The following is a 9,779-nucleotide window of genomic DNA, read 5'->3' on the forward strand; positions in this document are numbered from 1 at the left end:
CGAAAACATCTTCAGACAGCGCTGGCTCTTCGGCTTTGAAACGGAGATGAGCACCACAACCCTAGAGTCAGATTCGACTGGCTTTCGAGCAAGGGAACCTTTACCTTTACCCTTAAGGGTCAACTGAAGCTCCCTGAATGTGGGAACCATTATGTTCTTCAACACCTCAGGCTTGCGACCAGCATTATCTGTGTCTTGTCTGGGTAAAATTCCAATTTGTTCACTTTTAGCCATTTAACCACAACAGTCAGGCAGAGCTCAAGATCTCTACTGATGCCAGGAGATTGGGATGGATAGATAGAGAGCCAATTGTCATCAGCATATTTATTGAAAGGTCACTCCAAAACCATTAATGGTTGCCTAAGTGCTTTACATAGAGATGGAATAGCATGGGGGTGACTGAGCCCTGGGGTGCTGCCCAAGGCATGTGCCACACTGATTATTACCAGTCTCCAACTATGTACCCTCTGAGACCTGCCCTTAAGGAACAATTTAAGCCAATCCAACCCACATCCCTACCTCCAAATGTCTTAGCAAGATGGCATGATTCACAGTATGAATAGCAACTGATAAATCCAATAGTAACATCTACATTCAGATGGACAGTCAGTGATTAAGGCCAGCAACAACTTCACCATACTGTGGCCAGGCCCGAAACCCTAGTGAAAGTGATATAGAGCTGGTGAGGTATCCAGGAAGACCTGGAGTTGTTCTGCAACTGAACTCTTTATTATCTTGCCCAAGAAGGGCAAATTTGGAGATGAGGTGATAATAGTTCACATCATTCTCCTCCAGTGATGGCATTGTAGAATCATAGAGTCACAAAGTTGGAAGGGGACATACAAGCCATCTAGTCCAATCCCCTGCTCAGTGCCGGATCAGCCCAAAGTACCCCTGACAAGTGTTTGTACACCTGCTGCTTAAAGACTGCTGGTGAGGGGGACACCCCTGACAAGTGTTTGTACAGCTGCTGCTTAAAGACTGCTGGTGAGGGGGAGCTCGCCATCTCTCTCTAGGCAGCTGATTCCACTGTTGAACAACTCTTACTGTAAAAAGGTTTTCCCTAAGATCCAGCCAGTACCTTCCTGCCCTTAATTTAAACCCATTATTGCGAGTCCTATCCTCTGCTGTCAACAGGAACAGCTCCTTGCCCTCCTCTAAATGACAGCCCTTCAAATACTTAAAGAGAGCAATCATGTCTCCTCTCACCCTTCTCTTCTCCAGACTGAACATCCCCATGTCCTTCAGCCTTTCCTCATAGGTCTTGGTCTCCAGGCCCCTGATCATCCTCACTGGTCTCCTCTGCACCCACTCCATTATGTCCACATCCTTTTTGATGTGAGGTCTCCAGAACAGCACACACTACACCAGGTGCAGCCTGACCTATGCAGTGCACAGCAGGACTATGACATCTTATGATTTGGATGTTATGCCTCTGTTGATACACCCCAAGATTGCATTAGCCTTTTTTGTTGCTGCATCACACTGGCTGCTCATATTTAACTTACAATCCACCTGTACTCCAAGATGTTGTTCACACACACTGTCTGCTACCCAGAAGTGTATCCCCCATCCAGTATGTGTGTTCCTCATTTTTTTTACCCAGATGTCGAACTTGGCAGGTAGTGGGCTTGGATGACTGCCTATATTTGTGATTGAGGAAAGGTCTCTTGAGTCAGTAATTGATTTGTGATTGATATCAGGACTATGATTTCAGTAGCCAGGACCGAAAAGGATTCAAAGTACAAATATTGACGTTCAAAGATCTCAGAGTCCTGCTAGCATCCATTGGGGTATCTGGATCAAAATAATCCATAAATGGACCAGATGGTGCAATGGGCATTTCTAGTGTTACAGCTGTGTTATATCAGGAGTTTTAGGTTGGTTCCACCCAGCATTTTGGCTGGTGGAAATGGAAGGAGAGGCAGATGTAAAGATCCAGGGACCTGTGCGGACAATCCAGGTTGGACAGGGGCTGCAGTAAGAGAACAGCTGAGCAAGACTGAGTAAAAAACTGTCTGGAACCAAGCCCATTTAATTAACTAGTTGTCATAGAATAACCATGTTGAGGTTTTTCTTAAGTGATTTTTTACAAGGAAAATCTTATAAATATGCGTTGTTGTTGTTTTTAATCTAAGACTTGCTGTAGTCATTCTACCCTGCTGCAAGCACACAGTGATACAAGTATCAATCATAACAAGCATGCAAACAGAAATGGTCACGGACGATGGAAGTACATAGTTCAAATAATGAAATCTGTGTATTCCCAGTCTCTCAAGACTTTATATGGTGAAATGACGGTTCACCCCACAGTGAACTTGTGTAACTAATTACTTCTTTGGAAGAGAAATTCAGAGCTGCTAACAGTCAGAGGACATCATAGAGAGGTAGATTTGAGTGTAGGGAGAGAAGATGACACTCATTTTATTTTTCCTTTTGCTCACAATCATTAAACAATGTCTGCACAACTATTTTTTTTCTTCCGAAAGAATCAATGGTTTCAATTAGAAGCATCTTTCTGCGTATGAAATTCATGATCGTGTGGTTTGTTTGCACCCTTATGAAATTAAGTGTGGCCTATATATAACAAGTTGCAAAGCTAAAGTGGGAAAATGCTTGTCTTCATCTCAATTATATTAACAAGCAATCTGCAAATGATGCTGGAACTCATAGACTCAGGTTTGCACAAGCGAGACTCCATGACCGGAAATTAATCTGAAACAATTCTGAGAGTTCTCTATCCAGGGCGATGCTACCCCCAAGGTGAGAAGTTGGACTTTTTCTCTCTCTTTTAAAGAAGATTCTGTCTCTGGGATCTGTAACTAATCAAAGCAGTGGTACTGAGATAAGAGGTGCTTAAGCCATTCCTGTGGGCTACTGCACCTGTCTAAATCACAGCCCTTCACTAATATGAGTTATTTTTGATTTTTATTAGTTATACTTTTATTAGCTATACTTGTCTTTCATTTCATTTTGATTTCATTACCTCTCAAGAACCATCAGTGGGTTCAACACATGGGTGAAATTAATCCTCTTTTCCAGAATTTTCCGGGGGGGGGGGGTTTCATCAGACGATATAAAACCAAACAATTTCTAAGGAAAAGAAAATATTTCTTTATGTTAATAATTCATCATAGGTGATTTAGCCAGTGTTGGGTTACCCTAAATTGTACAAATTAAGCAAAACTTGGGTGGGATATACCCTACACTATTGAAGAACTCCCAGTCATTTTATTTTATTTTTATTTTATTTTTATACTTTTTTACAATGCACATAATACAATAAACATAACCAGGAAAAACAGAGAGGTGTGGATTACAGCAAGATGAGAATTATAACAATTGAAATAATACACTTTATAAATGTAACATGACAATCCCAGCTTTTAACCGTATTTACTATATTAACTCTATGTTGATTCTTTACTCTGTGGTTACTCTGGTGGACCAATTGGACCTTAGTGTGCGGTGTTTGGGGCTAATGTGATAGAGACCAAACAATTGTGTTACATTAGTTGGAGGATTGGGATTTTTGTCACATATTGGTTTTGTTTGTTTGGAACATTTGAACAAACATATGACTAAATAAGCTGATTCCCAGAATAGGTCCACTGTCTCACTTTCATAGACATGACAGGGGACCTATATATAAAATGAAAAGTTGCATTATTTAATTCTTTCTTTTTGTGATCAGTTCCCTATTGTTAAGTTCAGGCCTTAGGACAATAATGTAACATTTAGGGGAGAAAATACAACCCAGTAATGCTGCACTTGAAGCGAAGATAGAGAAGATTTCCACAGCTACCATGTACTTCCCTTTGGTGCTCAGATAGGCTGGAATAAAAGATACCCAAACACTACAAAAGATCAGCATGCTGAAGGTGATAAACTTGGCTTCATTAAAACTGTCTGGCAACTTCCTGGCTAGGAAAGCCACAGTCAAGCTGATGAGGGACAGAAGTCCCATGTAGCCTAGCACAATATAAAACATAAAAGAACTTTCATTACATTCTGCTACGATCTCTTCAGTAATTGACTGTTTGTCCAAATCTGGAAATGGGGGAGATGTTCCTAACCACACAATACAAATGCTTGTCTGAATAAGAGAACAGGAAAGAATGATGGTGTTGGCCACTCGCTTTCCTATCCACTTCCTCATCCTGGATCCAGGTTGGGTGGCCATGAAAGCTACAACCACAGTGACAGTTTTGGCCAAGACACAAGAAACAGCCAGTGAGAAGACAATTCCAAAGGCAGATTGTTGGAGCAAGCAGGTCACCATCCTAGGTTGTCCAATAAACAGCAAAGAACAGAGGAAGCAGAGGAGAAGGGAGATGAGGAGAGTGTAGGTGATATTGCGGTTGTTGGCTTTGACTATGGGAGTATCTTTGTGTTTAATGAAAATTCCCTGAACCAAAGCGGTGATCACAGCACAAGAGACTGCCAGAGAGGCTAAACTGATCCCCAGTGGTTCTCCATAAGTCAGAAAGCTTACCATCTTGGGAAAACACTGATCTTGGTCTTTGTTTGGATAGTGATCATCTGAGCACACAATGCAGTCATCCATGTCTGTGAAGGAAGGAAGAGGAGCACTCTATAAATCCATTATTTTTGCCAAATTTCTTTTGTATCCTCAACATTGGAGTATGTTGGAAACCTACTTGCATGACTTACCTAGACCTGGCTATTAACTACTGTTCAATGGCACCTGCACTATGAAAGCCAATGTGGTGGAGTGGTTGCATTTTCAGAGTAGTCTGGAAGACTCAGGTCTTGGATCTGCCATGAAAGCTTGCTAGGTGGCCCTCAGGCAGGCACACATTCTCAGTCTAACCTCTCTCAGAGGATTGTTTTAAAGATAAAATGCAGGGTTACAGTTATGGTTAGGGTTAGTGGTTGGTGTTTAGAGTTATGAATTACGGATTAGGGTTAGTGCAGATGATTTAAGATGCTTTGTGACCATATTGGGGAAGAAAGTGGGGTATAAATAGAAGTGAATAAATAATGAGCATAGCAAATGATAGGGGGCAGATATAATGTAGATTGGTTAGCAGGTGGGGAAGAGAGAAGGAAGCAGGGACAGGTGAGGATGTGTAGGATTCCGGGAAGAGGGGGGGGAAGTAGTGCAGAGAAGGAGAGAAGGAGAAATTAGGTCCTTGCAGGTTCCCCATCTTGCAACTGGGTCCAGCCTGGAGGCCAGCACTGTACATCTGGGCCCCAGATTTCTCAGGCGGATGTTGCCAGAGGGACAGCTGAAGATGGGGGCTAAAGGTATGTTGGCAGGTAGGTTGGCAGGAAGCAGGACAAAGAGAAAGGGTTCTAGGAGGGAAAAAGAATATGGCAGGGGAGGGGAAATGAGATGCACCCACAAATCCTTGCAGGTCCACCATATGTATCCTCAAACTGCCAAAGACTGTTTTAACTGATGCATAGGAATGCTTAAGCACCCACTAGTTCATCTCCCAGGCTACTCAACAGATAGCAATCCTTTAGTGAGTCAGCAGGCTTCCCCCGTGCATCTCTTGCCTGACTGCCCTGTGTTCTCACCACTGGCTAGACAGGTCCCCTTTCACCTCCTTCTCTCTGCCACAGCTGACTGATCAACAGCTGCTTGAAGCTGGTTCTAGTAAGGTAGGGAGATGGGAGATGCAGTCCGTGAGTTCTCATGGTGGTTGAGCATTCATCAGCTTTTCCACCAGCAAACTAGGGAGGAGAGCCCACATTTAGCAACCAGAAATGTTTTGCCAGGCACTGAGGGATCTGTGGGCTTCAATGAGGAAGTGAATGGGGGTATAAGCAAGCGGAAAAAATATATCTGGCAGGATCCAGATTTTCATTTCTGCATGTTGCCTTGAAGCAACTATTGAAAAGGCCACTATTCATGCACTGATTTTTGCACACAGTTCCAAGGAATCATGAATTCCCTTTTGCATATGCTGGTGTCTTTCTCACTTTTGCATGCATACAATTTGTGATCCTGACTCACTGCCCAACCAAGCACATTATGGCCCATTTTAATTTTTTCCTCTGTCCCCAAAGGCTGACAGATCGCATATTATGACCCACATCTGACAACACTGAAGAACATGGGATCACTACCTTAAGAAGTGGTTAGAAGCACATTGTAATAATAGGAGAATGGAGAATGGTCATCAGGCCTGCATCTCAACAACATTAGATACTGTGCTGTCATTTCACCAGTGCAATTATTTGCAAGTGGATTGGCATGTCCACACTGGATACTCCAGTTGTAAATGATGGCTATTGTGTAGTGAAAGTGAAAGATCCATTTATATGTGGATAAAGCCCTGAAAGCCAGGGACTTTAGTACACTAGATCACCCACCCTTCTGGTTTGAGATCTTTCCTTTTGGACATGGAGCACAATCATAGCAGCAAAATTTCTCCCCTTCCCTCTTCTTCTTGTGATAACCAGGGGGACAGTAGTCATTACACACAGAAGTGGGTGGCACCTGTCAACATTTTGAATGGAGTTCAGCAGAGAAATTATTTGATGACTGATTAGATTATTCATAAACGTGTTTGCTATTGAAATGAACTACCACAGAATATTATGCATGCAACAATCTGCTATACATTGATATTGGGTTAGAGCCAATCAGATCTTTTGCTGGTAAGAAAGAGAGGAGGGGGTCTTGATTAACTACCCAAAAGACTGTGCTAGGTGACCTCCATGAACACATAATCCACACAAGGACCACATTAAGGATTTCCATCATAACTCAGGGCACCTTCCTTTGGCCAATGAAAGAGGCAGTTATACATCCACAACTTTTAAAAAATCTATGGAAAAATGATATAACCAGTTATTTTCTAGTCTTTAAACTGCCCTTTCTGGGCAAAGTGATTGAGAGAGCAGTGATGGGTAAACTGCAGGCCTTCTTGGAAAATTCATCTGGTTTCAGGCTGGGCTATGAGACAGAGACGTCTCTGGCTTTAGCTGATGATCTCTGTTTGTTGATCCTTGTGGTTTTATCTGTAGCTTTGAGACAGGAAAATATGCGGATTCCGGTTCCGGTGTGGCACTGGGAGGGGAGGTTTTCTCGGGAGCTCCTGAACCTCCCGATGCTTGGGCGTTCTTACAAAGCCCCCCGGGTCTCTGGGGGGGGGTGGCAGGGTCTCTCAGAGGGAGACCAAGCTGCAGGAGGCTTTTCCGGCCCCTCGCGTCCTCGGCAAGGACGGGGGTGTAGCCGGCTTGCCTCGAAGCGGGAGCGTCTGAGAAGCAGGGACATGGTCGCCATGTTCCCTGAATAGTGGCAGCCAGCCTTTTATCCTAAATGTTGTTTTTGTAAGAATCGATACATCACATTCAAGAGTTTATACCTGGTCGAAAGAGAAATTGGATTATTATACCCCTTTTGGACACTCCCTGCTCTATGGACAAATGGCCGTTAAAAACTTTATATGGGAGCTGAGAGCGACGGGACTTGATGGGGGTAAGAGAGAACTACGGTGTCTGCTGGAAGCATCATTATTATAATAATTATGACTTTTTTTGTGTGTGCGGCTGCGGTTGAAAGTTTTGTTCGTATTTAAAACCCCGGAAATGTACGTTGTTTAACTGAGAAGTTACGCGTGCTGTAAGGCTGGAGTGAAAAAAAATGGAGGCGATGGCTGTTAACGAGGAGATTGATCAAGATACAAAAATTTGTGAATTAATGTGGGAGCAATTTCAAAAAATATTGAAAGAAGAAGTGAGGCAAGCATGTAAAGCAGCCTGTGAGGATCTTTTGGAAAACTTTCCTAGTATAACTTCAGAGGAGAAGGACAATAAAGAACAAGTATGAGGAGAGCAAAGGCAGGGCGAAAAACAGGATGTAGAGCAAGAGAGAAAATCTTATGCTACAGAATCATCATATATAGAAAAGGAGGTGCAGGAGGTGGATACCCTTGAATATGTGTTGGAGAATACAAAAAAACCGAAACCAAAAAAGGGGGGAAAACCTTCTTGGAGGAAAAAGAAGCAGTTGTGGTGGGAAAAGAAGAAGCTAACAAGAGGGGAAAAATCAAAGAAAGATGTGAAGAAATTTAAAAGCACTGAATACTCAAGCGTGAATATAAAGGAATATGGGAAGGGATTCTTGGAAAAAGAACCACAGGAATACAAAAATCTATGACACCTAGAAGAAAACGGAAGAAACCAAGAGAAAAAGGAAATTGATTGTATTGTCATTGTAATGCTTGCCACCTGTCAGCTGCAATTTAAAAATTCTGCCTTGCTTACTGATGTTTAGAAAAATGCTTGCATTGCAAGGACAGAATATGGACTCATGACTTACTGTTGGTCCCATATTATATGTTAACTGAAAAAGAAAAGGAAATTTATGTTTGGTACTAAATATTATTATGTGTTAAATGGGTTTAGAATAGCAGGTTTATTACTTTGTTTTATGAATTAATTTAGTTATGGAATTTATGTTCAGGACTAGAGCAATGGTTTGTAGTCTGCCCTGCTTATTGATGTTAAGAACTTAAAAAGATAGGTGTATTGTAAGGACAGGATGTGGACTCATGAATTATTGTTGGCCCCTTATCATAAATTAATTGGAAAGGAAAATGGAATTTGTGTTTGATATTAAAAGTATTATTACGTGTTAAATGGGTTTAGAATAGTAGATTTGTTATTTTGCTGTAGGATTTAATTTAGCTAGGGAATTTAAGTCTAGGACCAAGCAAGGGTTGCATTGTAAAGATAGAGGGGGAATTTAAAATTAACTCTTGTTACCTTAATATAAAAAGAACTTTATGGTAGGTACTAGAAGTAACAGCAATTTAAATTGTTCAAGATTGGTGTGTACGTTATTTTGACAAATAAATTGATTTTGTTATGGAATTTGTAACAGGGATCTGAGTGGCAGGTAGTAATTATTTATGAATCAATTGGTGAATGAATTGGAGAGTGGTTATATGTAGGTTCTGGTAAGGATACGTCTTTGGTGTCGGTAGCTTTGCCTCAGACTATCTTCTGTATTAGGTTATGGAAAATCCAAAATATATTTATCTATAATCCAATTATATAACTAATGCGATGTATTGAGAAATTAATTGATGTAAGGATTTTTGTATGTCATTGTCTTATATGTTTGTATGTCAAGAAGCATAAAAACCCAATAAATATATATTTAAAAAGAAACAGGAAAATATGCCATCTTTGTGAGATATTTGGGGGCAGAAGTGGGAATCAGAGGATATGCTTTGGGCTGGTTTCTTACAGAATGGACTTTAAGGGTTGCAGATGGAGACCAGTGATAATCAGTGTGGGATTTGTCCTCTTGGGTTCCACAGGGAGCGACTAGTCTGATGTAAGGGTCTATCACATTGTTTAATAGATTGCATTGACCTAAACTTTGTAATCCACCTGGAGTCTCAGTGAGAAAGGTGGAGTAGTTCTAGTACTACTACTACTACTGCTAAATGAATCCTGCAAAGATACATCAGCTGGTTAGATCTCAAATTGCAGAACACCATCTACCAATCAAATATCTGATTTTGAATAACAACAACAACAACAACAATAATAGCCCTGTGGGATGGAGACTGCGATTAAGAAGTTAACTGAATGACTGAGTCCACCCATTGGTTTTCAGTTTCTTGCTTGTCAAAGAAATAAGCAGATGATGCAAAAATTGATTAATTAACCTGTAGTTGTCTAAAACAGTGAGAGGCCATGGTGGCTCAGAGGTTAAGACACTGAGCTGCAGACCCAAAGGTCTGTAGTTCAGCAGTTCAAGCCCCGAATGCCGCGTGACGGAGTGAGCA

The 9,779-nt window shown here is 41.5% G+C and overlaps 1 protein-coding gene across 1 annotated transcript in view; it reads right to left on the minus strand.

The window, feature by feature from the left end:
- Positions 1-3,670: 3,670 nt before the first annotated feature.
- Positions 3,671-9,779, minus strand: part of LOC107119348 (vomeronasal type-2 receptor 26-like) — a 7,561-nt gene continuing 1,452 nt past the window's right edge. The window contains exons 2-4 of the mRNA XM_015421814.1: positions 8,300-8,323; positions 6,346-6,472; positions 3,671-4,569 (exon numbers count right to left, since the gene is read on the minus strand). Coding sequence (XP_015277300.1) covers positions 3,671-4,569; positions 6,346-6,472; positions 8,300-8,323 — 1,050 coding nt within the window. The remainder of the gene's footprint in view (positions 4,570-6,345; positions 6,473-8,299; positions 8,324-9,779) is intronic.

This window comes from Gekko japonicus, unplaced genomic scaffold (genome assembly GCF_001447785.1).
Source record: "Gekko japonicus isolate JY-2015 unplaced genomic scaffold, Gekko_japonicus_V1.1 scaffold5453, whole genome shotgun sequence".
Taxonomy (NCBI): Eukaryota; Metazoa; Chordata; class Lepidosauria; order Squamata; family Gekkonidae; genus Gekko; species Gekko japonicus.